The following is a 19,231-nucleotide window of genomic DNA, read 5'->3' as shown; positions in this document are numbered from 1 at the left end:
GAATATGTTCATTTTTTTTAATTACAGCTTATAATAAATGCAGTTCTATTATAAAAAAAATAAAGATTGGGGTTTAAAATGTGTCATTTGTTTTCATCAGAGCAAAACGAGACGGCAGTGACAAATTGCAGCGCTAGAAAAAGATTTTCTTTTAAATAACACAACCGAGGGTGGTATGAAAAATGTAGTGCAAGGATGTATACATTCCCACAACTTAAATAAAAATAAAACCAAAAGGGAAGGAGAAAATTAGCCTAGAGTTTAATGTAACCCATATTAGCAACAGCGTATCCATCCATTCTGCAGCATCAGACAGAAAGTTTTCTTTTAGTTGTTTCTCCTCGATTGAGTGGAACTGACAAACTTGTTTCTCCGTGTTCAGAGTCCGGCAGACAGAATATTGCATTGGTCCAGCGCTGGCGAGCTTCAGAGCTTTGATTACCTGAGATGATCACAACACTGCTGCTGTCTGGTTCCCTGCCCTTAGATCTTTTGAATGTAAAGGAAGTTTGGATCTTTCCACAGATTTGGGGGGGGCAAAGATGAGTAGCTGAACACAACAAAAAGATTAAATGCACAACACTGTAAGTCGTTATGGTAGACCCTGAATAATGTCCACGTCCTCCCTGGTTATTCACATTCAAAGCCAAGTTTCCCCAAATTCATCCAAAGGTGAATAAGTTTAATATTCCTCTGAGTTTAGCTGCTCAATGGATCCATCATAAACAGCTACAGGCTAAGACAGTAAATACAGTACAATTCATATGAACTAATGCAGTGGAGTAGAAAAATAATCCGTCTTAGATGAGAACGTTTGAGTAGTTTTGTCTTCTTTTATGAAGTGAACATTTACATCCATCGGGGTAAAATGCTGAGCTTGTGGCGATAAAACCAAACACTGCTGTCATTTGATGGTGTATTGATAAAATCCAAGATCATCTTTGCTGTCCATCAGCTCTGTTTGAAGACAAGCAGGATATCCTCGTCTGTTCCATAGCTCCGTCTGGCCTCTTCGAAGTTACTGACGCTGGTGCAGCACACCCCTAGATAAAACACAAGGAGATTTACTCGAGGTCCCTGCTAATTAAAAATAAACTGTAATTTAACAAGCTTAAAATGTAACATAAAACTTTGAAGATTTCTTCCCCCTAGAAATGTAATAAGTTAATAAGTTTACTGACAAATGGTACATATAATACATACTATTTACAAAATTATCTTCGTAAACAGTTTTGAAGAATGTATGGATCTGATGCTTGAATCTTGAAGCAGATACTGATTTTGGTGATCGGCTCCAGAAATCCTGATCTCTGATGTAAACAAACCTCGTCATCACCAGACAAGAAAGGTTATAATAATAATTTAAATTTATTGATCTCACATTGGAGAAATTTATATCTGCATTTAACCCCTCCCCTTGGGGAGCAGTGGGCTTGGGCTGCCATTGTGTGGCGCCCTGGGAGCAGAGTGGGGTTAAAGGTCCTGCTCAGGAACCCAGAGTGGAGGCCGTGGGGATCGGACCGGGTACTTGCAACCATCTCAGAGCACAAGTGCACAGCTCTAACTCTAATAACACCCCCCTATGGCACTGTATGGCGGACGTGTTGGAAGCCCTTCTTTACCATGACAGCCTCCGTATTGTTGGAGGGAGAGAAGAGGGAACAGCGTTTTATGTCACGACAGTCTAACTATTAGATGTTGCTGAAAATTACGCACAATAGCTTTAATTTTTGGGGTGCTGATTGTCACTGAAACAACTTTTGCTTTTAAAGACATTTATAAATAAATAAATAAATAAAACAAAGTTTATATGCCTAATTGACATAATGAGATTTACCATTCTCAGATCTTTGACACTGCCTGGAAACATTTGTCTGCGAGTGTTTTTTTTTTTTTTTATAAAGTGTTGATTTATACACGATAATTTCTTGGAAGCTTTTTTGTTGTATTAGATAAGAAGAATCAGAAAATATATGAGTCCACAATAACAGCATCCCAAAAAGATATCAAATTGGCTTCATAACAAACATCCCTTTTTAGCTGTTAGCCAGAGTAAGTAAATGATATGCTTATTCTTTGCAAGATTTAACAGATAAACACTGGGTACAACTGCAACATGTAGGTTACACTTTTACTGACTACTAGTTTTCAAGAAACCAACAAAAAAATTGACTTTTTTGAGCACTTTTTGGAAGACATTCGCCCTTAATGGCAGTAATATAAAATTGCATTCTACTAACTTTATATGCACCTACAGGAACTACAGTGTTTCGTTTCCGTTGTTGGAGTTTATTTTGATGAAGCAACAACAAAACGTTCAGAGAACAAACAACAAAATAGGATCCAGGTTATTAGTCAGTAACCAAACAGAAAAAAGCAATAATAAAACAAACAACCTAAGGCTGGCCTTGAAACTGGAAAAAAGGGAGAAATGATAACTGTCTATAAATGCAAAATCAAAATGAAAATCTGCAAATTAAAAAATTTACATAGTTTTTCTATTCATAAAAAAAAAAAAAGATAATTTATTGAAATTAGCATTTTTATTATTACATATATCATTGGAAAACTTTTTCCCACCATTTTCACATACTCTACATTACTTAAAACTCAGATTTGGCAATGGTGTAATGATTAGAAAGTTTGCATAAATTGGTGAACCAAACTTTTATTAGTACTTCATACACAGGCCTCACAGGGTTTTAAGACCAGCTTTCTGGTTTACTAAGGAGCCTTTTAAAGGATGATCAAATCCAAAGAGTGAGCAGGAGTGTTTGCAAAAAGTGGACAAGGTGCAGTGGTTATATGAACCAAGACATTGCTTGTTGTAACTGTCATTAAAATCTGAAACCGTCAAACCGCGGTTCAGTGTCGACTTATGCCAATGGACAAACAAGACTACTCACGGTCGTCATATGCTGGATTGTTGTAGAAGATACAGCCAGAGGTCCTGTTGAAGCCGCACACAACCACAAAGTGACCCTGGTACTCTGGCTTCCGGCAGAAACACTTCTGTCCCACAGGTAGGAAGCAGCAGTATTTGACAGGGGAAGAACATGACTCGCACATCAGGACAACGGCGTTGACCAGCACTATGGCCACGTGACCCTGCTCTAGATGGGACTGGACTTCCTGGACTGTCACTGAACTATAAAAACAAAAGGAGCATCATTTCCTTTATTGATAGTAATAAAAAAACAACAACAACAACAACAAAAAAGACAGGGATGGGAAATTAAAGAAGCTGACGACTGTTTACAACTGTCTAAAGAACACAGAGTTAGAAATGCCAACCATGTTATGTGCCCCAAGTTCTACTCTATGATGATCAGGACAGTTTAAAGGGGCATAGTCACGTTATGTGGCATTTTTTAATTAATTACTCCAGCAGCCCACTCTGAGTGCATACAAAGTTTTCCTGAAAGATCGCAATGTCCAGCTGGCATATTATTTGTTATTGTTGTGTTTTACGTGTGTTTTTTTCCTACTTAATACGTTAGTAAATAAAGCCATTTATGTATATAACAGTGCTTAATTGAAGGTCTGATAATATTGCGCATGTGTGCATGGTGTAAGCAAGAAAACAATGGGCTAAGCCAGTTAGCACCTTCCAGTACAGTTACACAAATAATGAGGGGGAAAAAAAGTCTAAAATTGTGTGTAAAAAATGCATAACATATTTGATCCCAGGAGAAATAATACTTAAATAATGCTTGGAATATGGAAGGAACACTGAAGTTCACTGAAACGGTAACTAAAGCTGCAGAGGACTTCAGGCATCACAGGGAAGCAGATGGATCCACGTGCCCTTATTAATAATGACACTAGTGAGAGCAATGCTATACTTTGTCTCTATAGTCTAAGTTCATAACAGTTTCTATATTTAATATTAGTTGGTCTTTGACCACGTCAAGCTGTTGCTCCTCCAGAACATTTTAAGCCACTGTACGATTTTCTTCAATTGCTGCACGCAGCTACAGCTCACACTGTACGACTAAACTGCAAGGTTTAAAAGTTCACAGCTCACGATGTACGTTCTCACACTGTGCGACCCGACGCTCTGATGCGATCTACCTGCTGACGACGCTCTGATGCGATCTACCTGCTGACGACGCTCCGATGCGATCTACCTGCTGACGACGCTCTGATGCGATCTACCTGCTGACACTGTACAACTGAAAAACACTTTGGACTCAGCTCCACAGTGAGACGTCGCTACACGGACTCGTCTATAAGGAAGCCAAATGGGTAGAAGAGGAATTTGAAGCTCGCTAGAGTGAAACGCGCTGCCTTGGCAATTTGTGCAATTTTGTGTTGAAAGGCCGAAAAAGAAAAGGCAACGACGTATTCAGATAAAGCAAACGTCCAAATACATCGTCGCCTTGAGCACCCATTGCTACTACGGTCTGTCAATTTTTCAGAAAGAACTCCATTTCACTGGCACCACAGCAATGCTTCTGTGTTTTCGTCTGAGGAGGTAAGAAGAAGAAGAAGAAGAGGAAGAATCCTTGTTTGCGCATGGCCACTGAGCGATTTATCCATGACGGTCAACTGAATGTCAAGCATGTTTGATTTTCTCCAGACCTTATGATTCCTGAACAGGAGGTGGTCGTGAGAGGCTGATCCCCCCCCTACCCCCAAACAGGACAAACAACCATTCAGGCACACACTCACACCTCAGGAGAATTTAGAGAAGCCAATTAACCTAACAGTCATGTTTTTGGACTGTGGGAGGAAGCTGAAGTACCCGGAGAGAACAGGCTGAAAGTCAGCCTGATCAAAAAATTCAACTGGAAATTCGGCCCAAAAAGGGCAAAAAAAAAAATCATACAGTGTACGCCCGCATACGCAATACCACCATCTGGGTTTTTGGTAGTTCTGCCCGCAGATGGCAGCTTGTTTGTTTATGTCAGCTCATAGTGCCTGGTGCTAGAATTCTATTTAGGCTTAAAAGACACCATCAAAACACTATCAGCATGGATACCTGGTATATAAAGCCTTATTCTATCGTGATAAAACATTTTTCTTGTTTTTTGTTTAGACATATAATGTGACTTTACCCCTTTACAATGTCAGCTCTCTAATGTGCTATTATTTAGAAAAATTAGTGAAATCAACTTCACCCAACGCATGATGAAGATTGGTGAAGCCAACCATGTTAGAGGATGGTTGTGCTCTAACATGGTGTGATTATTACACCACATATAGATAATTAAAGATCAATCATGACAATATTGTTTATTCGATACCTGCATAGTTATGGACAATTTCTTGAATATATGGTCCATTTTTTTATGTTGGTTAGACAAGCCATTGAATATTTTAGGATAAAGCGTGGGCAAAACTAGTGTATTTTAATTTATACAAATTAATTTAATTATAATAAATACCTTGACATTTTGAGGCATTCCATATAATGAAAAGATGAAAACAGTGAGTTGTAGTCCATCTTAAAGGAATAGTACAGCCAAAACATGATTAGCCTTCATTTTCTACTCACCCCCATGCTGAACAACACTCTGGAGTACTTTTTTGATATCTCAAATGCATCTGGAGATCTGGGAGGCTTCTTGCCTCCCCTTGCTTTTAGGAAATCCTATACACTACTGTTTATGCTCTAAAAACATTCTAAATGACTTCGTTTCGAGTAAATTATGGACGCTACCCACTCAGGACACTTGGAATACATTGGACGAGCAGTATGAAGGAATATTGACACGTTTTTTGTGGACTTTTATGGACCTTTCTGCCTCGGGCACCATAGACCTCCATTATTTGAATGTCAGCAGACAGCAAGAAGCCTCCCAGATCTCCAGATGCATTTGAGATATCAAAAAAGTACTCCAGAGTGTTGTTCAGCATGGGGGTGAGTAGAAAATGAAGGCTAATCATGTTTTGGCTTCTCTATTCCTTTAAAAATGCTTTGCTTTTACACATCCCTATGTATCACTGTTAAAAACACTTAAACAGTACAAAAAAGTCATTTTTTTATTTATTCCAAAAAAGGGAAAGGAACTGATTTTAGTGCTTTGTGTAGAGCCGAATAATTGAAAAGATTAAAATCTGAATCAGTGGGTCACATCCATACAAAATTACAACTGCAAGGAAATCTCTAATTTCATCTCTGGTTGGAATCACACAACTAAACAGGAAACTTACCATTTCTTTACTACCACACCTTTGCTTTCTGCTTTAAGGAAGAGTCTGTTTACTCTGTCTTCTTCTGTGTCAAAATGCTTCTTATAGAAGGACTGTAAATAATATCAAAAGTCATTCAACCATGCAGAGTACAGGGATTTTAAGTAAGGATGTGGCAAGCTTGAGTCATTTAGCATACCTGATTTTTGAAGCCTTTATCTACGCCTAGAGTCTGTGTGCAAAAGCAGTGTTTGACTCCCAGATGGCACATGAGGTAGGCCAGGTCAATGGTCCACACACTCTCTGTCAGCTGCAGCTCACGGCAAGCTCTGACAAACTCCTCCTCACTCACAGGGTGCAGATACCTGTCAGACAAAACCCGGGTTTCACTGAGGATCCCTGATCTTATTTCAATGGATATTCTTAGTGGGTGTCAGTTTAAGGGGAAACACCTTTCTAGCGTTTTTACATTTGATCTCTGTTTTCGGTGGAGCATAAGATGGAGAAATTATTTTACTTTTGTACTTACTTCAGAACCATCCTGGAGCAAGCTAAGCCACAGTCCCAGTGGTACCGCTGCCGAATAACGGGTACTTTCAGCAGGATGGCATCCTCTGAGACATTAAAACATTTTAATTCACTTTCACAGCCAGATCAGAAATTTAAATCTGAAGCTCATTTCATATCAGAACAGGTTGCCATCGGGTGTATTCCTCTCACCTGTCATTCTGTTGTGCTGTTGTAAAGAGGCCAGCTAACACAGGGTGAGATGGGGAGCCTTGTTTACCACTCTGAGGGCGTAGTTAGCTACCCTCATCAGGGCTAACAAGTTAAAAGAACAGAGCTATCCAGCTGTTAGCTTAGCTCCCAATTTAACACAGCTGACATGCCCGCTGCTTAGAAACCAAAACGAGCTACAACGCAAACTTCTGGAAAACAAAAAAAGGCATCAACTACAGACGTAAACCAATGAGAAACTTCCGTTATTTCTGTCTTTGTTTAGCCTCACTTCTCAGCTGTTTCCTCTTCTTCGTCTTTGGTTGATGTTGGCTCGCTACTGGTACATAGATGTATACCGCCCCCTACAGTACAAGAGTGTAAAATCTATCCCTCCACCAACCTAACATACTTTACTTTTTTAATCAAATTATTTTAAGCGATCCCTCCGTTTTCCAATATTCCTTTTAGATTCAATGTTTGTGTTTTCTTTGTTACTATTACCCATAATCTATTCATTTATTTATTCTAAAATATATATCTCTCCACTTGGTTGGTAGCTTTCTTCTCAGCTGGTTGCTGACTTATTCTGAAGCTCCTTCTTTTGACTTACTTTGTCTGTCAGCACAATGCTGCCCCTGTGCGGTGTGGCTTCGTATAACCCTGGTTTTCAAACTTTGAAGTCAGGTAAAAAAAATAAGGCTTGATTTCAGAGAACTGTGTAATCTAATTGCTCTCTTTTCCTGCACACATGCCAATCAAATCCAGCACATAGGAGCCATATGCTCTCATTTTTGAGAAAGGTTTCCCTTTAATCATTCACACCCACACCAGCTGTAAGAGCGATCAAAATATTCCTCTTTGTTATAAGATGATAATAATAATAACAATAATGATAATTATTATTTATCATATTAAAGAGTAAAATTAAATATATCTGAAGGAAAAAAAATACACACAGTGACAGAGGGAGTAACAAAGCTAAAACCCACAGAAGCAACAGCATGCAGAGAAATGCCAGGCGGATATTCAATCCTACAATCTTTCTGAAGGTGAAAGTTGACATCTTGAATTAATATTAGCAGAACCTCCAGCACATACACTGCAAAAATGAAGAGGAGGCTCAATTAAAGCTGTGCCTTCTTGGCTGCACCTCTGCTAACTTCAATTCAATTCAATTAAAAAATATCTGATTAATCCCAAAGGGAAATTAAATGTTGCAGCAGCTCATATGGGCTTTTTTTCAGTTGCTATAGGTGTTGATAGCTGTAGGAAGGAAGAATGTTCTGTAGGCGTCTGTCTTGCACCAGATCTGGAGAAGCCTCACATTGAGGAGACTCCGTTGCTTAAACGTCTTCTGAAGAGGATGCTCATTGTTGTCAACAATCTTCTTCACTCCATGAACAATTCCCCATTTTTAATTCCTCTCCAGAGGTTCTAGAGGAGTTCCTAGAACAGCTGACCTTTTTTATTTGCTTGTTAAGCTTTTTAAAGTAATTTGCTCTTATGCTTTCACACCAGCAGATAGAAGAAGAGACCACACTCTCCACAACAGACTTATGGAAGATATGTAGCATGTCGCTACAAACATTGAAGGATTTTAGCTTCTGATGAAAACAGCTCTATCCCTTCTTGTAGACAGCTTTACAGTTGTGTCTCAAGTCTAGTTTGTTTTCAGGGGATCACTAAGGTATTTATTGCATGTAAACTAGCTGATTCTGCTGTCTCTGCTGCTTGCGGTCTGAATGTAGCATTATTGCCACAAAAGCATTTGGCTGTTGTTTTGCAGTGTCGGCAGAGGCAGAAGGTGGAATATAAACGGTTATTAACAGAACACTGCTGAACTCTCTTGGCAAATAATCAGTGGCGGCTCAAGAAAATTTTCATGTGGGTGGTCAGGCAGGGACCAAAGTGAACTGAGGGGTGGCTGAAACCTGAAAGGTGCCAAAAACATCTTATGGTACACATATAGTGGTCAAAGTAAAGTAACAGGAAAATTAACGTGAACATTTATTTTTTCCAAATAAATCACTGAAGACACAAAAGATTTTTTCATTAGGGCTCTTGCTGATAAACCTATGGGCATATTTAGACATTAGTGCAACTTAAATGGATTTTTGGTTCTACATAATATATACATTAAATAGATATAGCAATGTTCTTTATCTTTAGAGAATATTCCTAGCTGACAAATTGTCACCTATAAAATCTAAATACTATTTAATAAAAGATCAAACATTCTTTATCTAGTCCTCTTTGTTTGTAGTAAATTGTTAATGATTTCTGCTACGTTTTTGTATTCAGTTTTTGGTTAATATACCAGCATTACAATTCAAAATGATGGTGTCACTGCTGCCACCATCAAAAATCAACAGCCACTAGTTTTTCCAGGTTTTGTATGTCAAACTGTCACAAGTACAGAGTTACCAAATTAACTCTCTGCATTTAACCCATTCCCTCGGGGGGTAGTAGGCTGCCATTGTGCATCGCCCGGGGAGCAGTGTGGGATTAAGGGTCTTTGCTAAGGGAGCCAAAGTGGCAGTCTGAGGGAGTGAGGCTTGATCGCAGAAACTCAGGATTCCAAATCTATGCCCTAACCACCAGGCCGTCTTTCCACAATCAATCATTGGTTGGTTGCAATGGTGATATGCAATGATGACATATCTTCACAGTAACATGTCCTGGATGGCCTCATCTGTTGTTCACAAGGACTGCCAACCAATCTCCTTTGTATTTTCCAGTTTTCTTTAAATCCCTGTTTGGTCGTATGGTCAGAAAGTCTGGAAGAGAGATGCTGAAGTCTGAGTTATGATCCTGCAGCCACATTTCAATAAAGCAGACATTGCTGCATTGCTGATATTCTGGCTGGGTCCTTTCTAGGGCTCAGAGTTCTTCTAACTTGTTTCCATGATGAGTGATGGAAGAGGTGGATTAAATCTTTTGCTCGTCTGTCGTCTCGTTTCTCCAGCTCTGCATCCCCAGCGCTTCCTTTTCAACTCAGCTGGTACTTGTGGAAGTAGTTGATGCATTATTTTAACTTTATAGATGTTAATTAGCTGCTACCGGGTGTAAAAAAATAAATCAGGTTAGTATGGTTGCTGTGGTTACGCATCATAACATTTATCCAAAAAGGACAAAAATAAAAGTTTTGATCCACAAGCAGAGAAACTAAAGAAAAAAAAATCTAGCAAAGCTAGTACAACCTGCAGTCACCTTGTATTCTACAATGATGATTATATTATATTTTATTATATTTACTTAGCTGCACCTTTGCTAACTTATATTAGCAGAAAACCCAACAGCTGAAATACTTATGTTCTGTACTTATGGTTTTCTGTGTCTTTAACCCTGTAATGCCAAATGTATCATATTTGATACATACGGTTTCTGAAATGTTTTGCGTCTGGCACCTTTTACATGATTTAATGGTAAAAACTTTTCTCAAAATCCTATTATACACAATCAGATATACCTGATAACAGAGGGCAGAATACTACACAAAAAATAATCTTGACTTATCGCATAGTAATAAATTATTAATATCAAAAATGTTTTTCTGTTTTTTCTTTTTACATATTTTGTTAAAAGGCCAAATAAGGACTTCAAACAAAAAAAAAAAAAAAAAATTCTGTTTTGTTTTATTCTTGGATCGGGCTTTAAAGGGTTAAAGGAAGCCCAAGTACCATCCATGAGACTTCGGTCTTTAGACTAGCTGTAAAACCATAAAAAGGCTGGGTGATATTTTTGGCCAGTATTGGCATATTTTTCTTGTATCTGCATCAAACCATACATGCATGCGTTCAGATGTATCATGTAATTAGAGGAATAAACAACAATATTGGCTTTATAAATTAGCTCGGAGAAAAAGCTAGTAAATATTAGGGATAGGTTAGGCTGGTTTGAGCATAATCAGTATCGGCCTAAAAAAACTGTATCGCTTCATCTCTATTCAAAGCATAACTCAAACAAAGGTCTTCCATTTACACACATTAACAGTTTTATTTAAGGATTACAAGAGTCTAACTAGGACAGTGTTGAAATTCTACGTAGATAACTTCGTCTCATGTTGACTCCAGTCCGTTACTGGGTTCCATACATTGTACCTATTGAAGTCTGGCAAAGGGGGGAAAAAAATAAAGTAGCAAGATGTTAACATTGCATTAATCTTAATTATTGACACTAAAATACCTGTATCTAATCTGTGGTTGTAAAGAATTAACAGGATGTTAAAATTGCTGTTTTTTTCAAATATCTATTACTGCAAAAAATGTCCATAGCTCTATATTGGTTATTTATTCTCCAGATGCACAGTTTTTATATTATTGAAACACTTTACAGTACAGTATTTTATTGTTTATCATTTAACTCTTTACTATTATGTTATTCTTATACATTTTGCTAAGGTCCATATTTGTGACTATACACCAGAATTTCCCCATTATGGGACAGTAAGGAATTTTCTATTTTATTCTACCTACAAAAATCACATTAAACACACTATATATTAAGTTTATCTATTCCTTTGTAGGGATGCTGACTGTAAATGGGGTTTCAAAAGAAAATTACAACTTAGTTGCTAACACAGGACTCCAGGGAGCTAATCCGGAACTTAAGGGGAGTTAACCAGTACTTACCGGGGAACACTCAGCCCAGCCTTAGTATGGGACTACTGCATAGTTACCAAGGAAATAAAGAGTAAATAACCAGCAACTAATGTGCAGTTACCAAGGAAACAAAGGGTAACTAATTAGGAACTTAAGGGGTAGTTACCAAGGAATCCAAAGAGCACTTAATAAGGAACTTGTTCTCGTTAATAGAGCACTTAAGAGAAAAACAGAGTAGAAATTCTCCATGTTAGTCCTGAATAAACTCTGCAAATGTGAGGTGACAGTTTACTAGAAATATGTTTTCTGTCAATAACTAATATATTTGGTTCTCTCTTTTGTATACATTTTGATGAAAGATATGATCAATTTTATGTTTGTTTTACTGCCATCATCTTAAAGCTATCACTAACTCAGTACTACATTTTTGCCTTTTGTATTATGGACTTCATGGAGTCAGGTATCATACCAAGTAGTTACTAAAGTTCTAATCATTGGGGAGTGGCGGCCTAGTGGTTTGCCTCTAGAGTTTGAAACCCACTCCCACAGACTGCGACTCTGGCTTTCTGAGCAAGACCATTAACCCCCCTTGCTCCCTTGGCAATGGTGTAAATATCGGTAAGCAGAAACAGCAGTTACTTACGGGCCCACAACCTCTTAGGGGCCTCCATCACTGACACCTGGTCGGTCCCCTACGCAAATGTAAAATAGGATGTCTCTTTGCAGATGTAATGGTGCGAAAAAATCCTCTTAAGCCCACCTGATCCTGAAGTGACTGACCGCACCGGATCGTATTTATACTGCAACACATGCCAGATTCCAACATGATGGTGAGCCGTTTAAACACGACACCAATAGCAAAGCAGAGAGTGGTACTTTTAACTACTATATTAATAACTGTGTATAGTTCATTAGACGGTTGGTAAAAAAAATACTCATATAATATGCTTCAAAATGCAATAAAGATCTTAAAAGAACGATGTATTTGAGAATTTTATTTTTACACTACGACTTGAAATTATGGGTAACCCAGAGCGTAGATCAATACTATATCTGTTACGTACAATTTGTTAGCGACAATGGATACCAAAAAGAGGTACCAGAAAAGAAAAAGGAAAGAAGAGCTGCTGGAAGAACGGAAAAAAACTCCCTAGATTAAACACGTTCTTTCAAAGAATCGCAGAGGAAGAGGTGGACGTTGCTGCTATAGTGAGTAAAGATTTTGACCAGGAGAAGAATGGAGAGAGCGTGGTTTAGGAGGGGGGGCTGTGTAGCTCAAGCTAGCCAGATGGCTTGTTTTGGTAAACATGTGGTGGTGCGCTGTCACCAATGGTTCCATTCAAGGTGCTCAGTCACTATTTTTCAGTGTGTGATGTGTGATCATATACCAGACATGGGCAATGTGGAGTCAACAAGTCATCTCCATGTCATGTATTTGTTCTACCCAGCCACTGAAGCAGGTGAGTCCAATCTTCACCGTGAATTAACCTGTGCAGATTGGACTCACCTGGTTAATTGGCTGGGTAGATTAAATACATGACATGGAGATGACTTGTTGACTCCACATTGCCCATGTCTGTCACATACTACTGAGAATTGCATAATTGTATCTTTTTTGGCCGATTTATGGAACTGTCAACGTATCCTGAACCTTTATCACATGTTGTACTTCATATAGGGCCCACCCAGATAATGTTGCTTACTGGTTTATTGTTGTGTCGTTATGCCATTGTCCCTGGGCACTGCACAGTGGCAGCCCACAGTGGGTTAGCCTATGATTAGTCACTATTTGTTTTAAGTACACATTAGTTCCTTATTTATTACGCTGTGTTTTTCAGCTAACTAAGCAGTAGTCCCATAATAAAACTGGACTGGGTGTTCCCCGGTAAGTACTTTTTACATATGCCTGTGTAAATTCTAGGTTAACTACCCATTAGTTCCTAATTAGTTTCCTGTAGTAGTTCATCAAAGTGTCAGCCATTTTGTTGAGTTAATAGAAGCTATTTTCAAAACTTTCTAATAGAAAAATTGTTTATGTAAAATTTTTCTTTACTTGAAATCCATCTAGTATCCATGATGTTACCCAGTGTATACACTTCACATGGCATGGCACATTGCTTTGAACTGTGCATCTGAAGTTTAACATGGTTATTTAATTTTTTTTTTTTTTTTTTTAAAAAAAAAAAAAAAAAAAATTAAATAGTTAAGCACTATTATAGATTGGGTACTTCATTAGGAAATCTTTACCTCTTCTTTTTTTTGTTAATTACAGGCTTCAATTTGTTGAAGCACACTAGTGAACAATGATGCTACTTACTGATTCAGTTTCAGGTTCTTCAACCAGATACGTTACTTTCTGTTTGCTGTAAAGGTGTCTTTTCTTCATGCAGGTTAACATAAACCAGTCTGCAACAATGGGAACCTAAAACGCAATATAATGCATAAAAAAATGCTCTTTATTGTATGCTTTTGGGAGCAATAGCATACATATCTACTCACCAAACTCAGAAAAGAAAGAGCTGCACCCAAGTTCACTATTGTTGGTACAATTCCAAATTTTCCTGCCTGCAAGAATTCACATCCTTTTAAATCAGCTAACTGTAAACACACATTGTTTTAAATAAATGGTAGTATAAACTGGAGGCCTCACAGTTCCAAATACGATGACGTCAAAACGGATCCCATAGGCTTTGATTAATGTTCTGGTTTCTTCTCCATTTGGTGATTTGTAGTACTTTGCATATCTAAAGAAAGAGGCTTTATTAGTATTTTATCCATCTTTATTATTTCCTAAAAAGAGTTTGTAAAACTAGATTACCTGAAGTTATACCCAGGGGCTACATTATTAATTGGGTTTTTGTTGTCCAGCCTGCGGAAGGTGTATTTGGGGTAACATTTCCCTGCACACCAGTCCAGGTCACTGCTCCAGTCAATAATAATACCAAAGACACCCCCCTATGAAACACGCACGGCAGCAAGTAAAAAAAAAAAACTGCATTTAATAGTTATATACCAATAGTGCATGTTCACAATCCTTGAATCTTCTCACATTTGGTCACAGTAAAACAAATAAACTTCAATGTCAAATATTTTACAACACAACAAGACAAAGTGTGTATAATTGTAAACAGAAAGCAAAGTTATAGACTTTTTTCTTACCTATGAAAACCTCTGAAAAATGTACATTTCATTATGCATTACATCGTGCCTACTTGTGAATTAAAAGCAAAATTCCAAAATTGATTGATTGAAAATTCTAAAAACTTTATTTACAGTCTTCCAGAACCAATTCCTTTTCATTTAACCTTTTGTAGCAATAACAGCTGGACTTGTTGGCATATAGCATATTTAGATTTTTGCCCATTTATGTTTGAAAAATAGCTTAAGCTAAGCGACACTGGATGGAGGGGATGTAAAAAATGTTGTATGAATAAATCATTGTTTGATGTCAACCATTCTAGTGTAGCTCTGGATGCATGTTCAAAATTCCTCTGGAAGCAGAATCTCCCTACAGTCTCAGGTCTTTTGCAATGTCCTGTATTTCACTAATCTCTCTCTAACATCGACTGGCTTTACTTTTCAAAATAGAACAAGTGTCACTCTTTTTTTTTTTTGAATGGAGCCCCCTTTTAAATGCATTTGCTATATTTGCTACATTTGTTTTTTCCAAGCTGTCCATACGATTGCAATTATACCAGATTCTAACCTGTCCGATGTAATCCTTGGTCCTTACCATGTAACAATTGTCTAATGCTTTGACAGAACAGTTGCATTTAAACCGAGCATTTCATGCAAACAGGTAGACTGTTTAATAATCTGGTGATTTCTGAAGACCTTTGAGCTGCATTTCATTTAGATGCATTGGAGTAAATGAGGAACAATTTAAAAGTATGCTTAACTCTTCAGACTTTTATTTGCTAAAAAACACATTCCTTTTCCCTTTGTGTCACACATATGCCATATTTTGTGTTGGTCTATTCTTTCTAATGAATTTCCATCTCTATCTGTTGAAGTTTGATGTTAAAAAGTGACAAAATGTAAAAACAAACTCAACAGGAATGAATGAATGCAAGTTAGCCTAATGTCAACATTTTTTTTTTACCTTTACAGCCATGTCCTGAAAATCCTCTCCCGCCTCTGCAAGAATGTGCCTGAGGCGGAATATGGGGCAGTCAGGGTCTGTTTCACGACTGAACTCGCATGTCTTCAAGTACGAAGAGTTAATGTGGGGAAGTATGTTTCTCCTGGAGAAGGGAAGAAACTCATTTATAATATCACTCTCAATTAAGCTGGCTGCTTACTCTCTGTTTTTTTTTTTACATAACAAGGCAGTATACTGACATGTGAAAGTTGAACTTTGGGTATGTAATGCTGTTTTTGATCAACACAGTGAAGTTTTCAGCTGCAGCCAGGAGTGCACGCCTGTCAGACAGTAAAGACAGCATGTCAAGCCTAATCTAAATACTATAAGTCCTTCAAATACTGCATCTTTGCTTTTTTTCTTACTTAGGTAGGTTAGTGTCTATTTCAAGAGGACACCATGAGAGGACTTCACAGGTCTTGACAGTAGAGGAATAGTTTTCGCACAGCCCTGTCCGAATGCCTGAGGGGGACAAATTATCATGTTGTACCATTTAAAGCTGCTGTATGAAGGCAGATTTTGGACAAAGACTTACCATTGCCTCGAGGATCATTGTATCCCTCGATGCAGTCACAGTCATCTGCACAGATAGTTGAAGGGTTTGGAAGCTGGAAGAGAAATCTGTAAGGTTAATGCTTAAGAGGTTTTTAGACACTGCTTTTTACATTAACACAAATAACTTTATCCATTTTCATTCCTTTAACCAGGGGAACAAAAGTAGTTAAACTTCAAGTTTTGACATTAAGCACTGACTTTTTGTTGAATTCTCAGGTCAGCAGAAAGTTCAGGAAATTGTTCGAAAACCCCCCAAGAAACAAACAACAAAAAACCAACACAACACATTTTAAAGAAAAAAATAAATGTGCACACAATCTTTCTCTCTCTCTCTCTCTCTCTCTCTCTCTCTCTCTCTCTCTCTCTCTCTCTCTCTCTCTCTCTCTCTCTCTATATATATATATATATATATATATATATATATATATATATATATATATATATATATATATATATATATATATATATATATATATAGATTTTCTAACAGTCCCAATCGTCTGCAACAACCTAGCGACCTGTCCAGGGTGTACATATACTAGTGGAGATAGATACTGGCCCCGCAGTGACCCTGACGGATGAAGCAGGGGAAGGTGGAGGTATCAATCAAGTCTCCCGACTTGACCAAAATGTTATGTAAGCAGAGGACATTTACCAAATTGTCCATTTTTATTGTGTCAATATAAATTTAAACCCAAGAGACATGTTATGATGTGATGTTTTAGCTTATCAGGATTTCCCACCCACATCTCCTAAAGGTAAAATAATCCAGTTGGCTTAGCCAATGGCATAACTATCTGTAAGCAGAGTATGCAGTTGCTTAGGGGTCCCGTCACTGACACCTGGTAGGCCCCCTACACAATTTTGGACTAGGACGTCTCTTTGCAGATGTAATGGTGCAAAAAATTCCTCTATAACCTCTATTGATGCTTCAAAATATGACTGGATCATATTATACCCCAACACATGGCAGATTTCGACATGATGGTGAGCCGTTTACACACGACACCAATAGCAAAGCAAACAGTGGTGCTTTTAACTACTATGTTAATAATTGTACATAATTCATTAGACAGTTGGTAAAAAAGACACTCATATAATATTTTTCAAACCGCAATAAAGATCTTAAAAGAACAATGTATGTGAGTATTTTATTTCTTACACTACAACTTGGAATTATGGGTAACCCAGAGCATAGATTAAACGCATAACTGTTATGTACAATGTGTTAGCGATGATGGAAACCAAAAAGAGGTATTTAAGAGGATTCCAGAAAAGCAAAAGCAAAGAATAGCTGCTGGAAGAACAGAAAAAAACTTCCCAAAACAAACACGTTCTTTCAAGGAATCGAAGAGGGAGAGGTGGACGTTACTGCAACAGTGAGTAAAGATTGCGGCCAGTGGATGAATGGAGAGAGTGTGGGTGAGGAGGGGGGCTGTGAAACTCAAGGTAGCCCTATAAGAGTCATTTTGCTGTAGAATATACTAAAGTATATCCATGTCTAGTGAAGATGAAGGGTGATGAAATGATGAAGTCTATGGCAGCAGCGGTGGGGGTGGTGGAGTGTGGGGAGGGGTTGTTATACGTCATATGGGGCCCACCCAGATAATGTTGCTTATGAGCCTATTGTTGTGTCGTTACCCCATTGGGCTTAGTCCATCATAATGTGACACGATGTATTTTGTAAAGACATGAAATTCTGATGTTGACTTAAAATGTTAAATTTATGCTGTATTTAGGCTGACATTTGCAAACCCTTTAACAGTTCCTTGATTGTGTGGTTTGCTTCATCAACACCCGGAGGCACTAAACTGTCTATTATAACCGTATATCACTACTTTTCATGCTTAAATTGATGTTTTGCATGGCTGTCGTGTCTTTCAGAGTGAGAGCCATGGTGGCAAAACTTGATAGGGTAGCACAGGTTACCAGAACATGACTGTCTGGGAAAGCTGCACTGCACTTTCACATATCCAGACCACAATCACCTAAAATGGCCAGTCAGTTTAAATAGGAATAAATTTGCTTTGGAAAAAAAATATATAAAAGCTTAAAGTAGATCATGCCTATGATAATAAAGAGAGTATCCACAGTGCTAAAAGGGGTTAAATGAGCAGACACTTACAGTGTTCTCCTGAATCAGATTAATGATAATGGCTCAGTTAGAAAAAACACACATCATGTTCTTACCTCAGCACAGCGTGACTGCGTTTGCCCGGGGGTCATTATTATGTTTGTCAACACAAAGAAGGAATTATCTCCCTGTTGTACAGAGGTTCAAGGTTTTATTCACACAATTATTTCCTAGTCATATATTTGACAGAATCATACAAATTAAAAAAATACCTGAGGGGGGATAATGTAATCTGCCACATCCCAGAAACGAGGCTCCATATCAGATATGTTGGTGTAAGCAAAGCCTTTCACCTTTGTGGTGACAGAACTACTGACAGAGTCTGTCTCCTGGTAGGCTTTCTGCACCACACACACATACCTGCAGCAGGCAGGAAGACTCAGATTGTCCAGGCTCTTAAAAAGCATTCAAACTTTATCTTTTATTTTTATTTATTTTTTTGTACTCACCCGACCACATACAGCACCACCAAGAACTGTGTGAACCTGAAGACAAATCCTACACGTATGCTGGGAATAACCAGAGTTTTTGGTGTTTCATAGTCAAAGACATAATGTAGAAAGTCCTGGCAGCAGCCTGTCGACTTGCTCATGGTTGCACAACATACAATAATGAAGTGAGCATCATGATAAACGGACAATTGCTCCCTTTATTCAAATCTTTATATTCAAATAATATCGGCTGGAGACATATACGCCTAACAGCGGAGTGTCAGGTGTGTTTAAACGGGACTTGTTACATTTGCCTCTTTATCTCTAACTGTGCTAAAACCTTTGAGAAACAGATGTTTGGAAAAATAAAACATCACTAATTCTAATTTTCTGCTTTGGCAGTGAAACTGTTTTAATGCAGAAAAGGTTTTCGAGGAAAAATAGGAAATATGGAAGGCGTAAAGGTAAAATTTTAAGTCAAATTCTGCAATTAAACAAAAACAAAAAAAGG

The 19,231-nt window shown here is 37.9% G+C and overlaps 2 protein-coding genes across 2 annotated transcripts; both read right to left on the bottom strand.

Annotated features, from left to right (window-relative positions):
• Window positions 1–3: 3 nt before the first annotated feature.
• On the bottom strand, window positions 4–7,192 carry gucd1 (guanylyl cyclase domain containing 1). Its single transcript, XM_038273656.1, has 6 exons — window positions 6,859–7,192; window positions 6,668–6,752; window positions 6,338–6,503; window positions 6,160–6,251; window positions 2,907–3,148; window positions 4–1,043 (listed from the first exon to the last, which is right to left on the bottom strand). Exons 1-6 carry the CDS (start codon window positions 6,863–6,865, stop codon window positions 952–954), a joined length of 684 nt encoding a protein of 227 aa, XP_038129584.1. The 5' UTR covers window positions 6,866–7,192; the 3' UTR covers window positions 4–951.
• Window positions 7,193–10,829: 3,637 nt separating this feature from the next.
• p2rx4b (purinergic receptor P2X, ligand-gated ion channel, 4b) lies at window positions 10,830–18,893 on the bottom strand. The gene is made up of 12 exons (XM_038273653.1): window positions 18,739–18,893; window positions 18,502–18,649; window positions 18,346–18,417; window positions 16,136–16,208; window positions 15,966–16,062; window positions 15,801–15,881; window positions 15,562–15,703; window positions 14,278–14,414; window positions 14,110–14,203; window positions 13,959–14,024; window positions 13,777–13,881; window positions 10,830–10,968 (listed from the first exon to the last, which is right to left on the bottom strand). Exons 1-12 carry the CDS (start codon window positions 18,879–18,881, stop codon window positions 10,936–10,938), a joined length of 1,191 nt encoding a protein of 396 aa, XP_038129581.1. The 5' UTR covers window positions 18,882–18,893; the 3' UTR covers window positions 10,830–10,935.
• Between the last annotated feature and the right edge of the window lie 338 nt (window positions 18,894–19,231).

The sequence above is a fragment of the Cyprinodon tularosa genome, unplaced genomic scaffold (assembly GCF_016077235.1).
Source record: "Cyprinodon tularosa strain WSP-4 unplaced genomic scaffold, ASM1607723v1 ctg880, whole genome shotgun sequence".
Lineage (NCBI taxonomy): Eukaryota > Metazoa > Chordata > Actinopteri > Cyprinodontiformes > Cyprinodontidae > Cyprinodon > Cyprinodon tularosa.
This window is presented reverse-complemented; position numbering and strand designations above follow the sequence as displayed.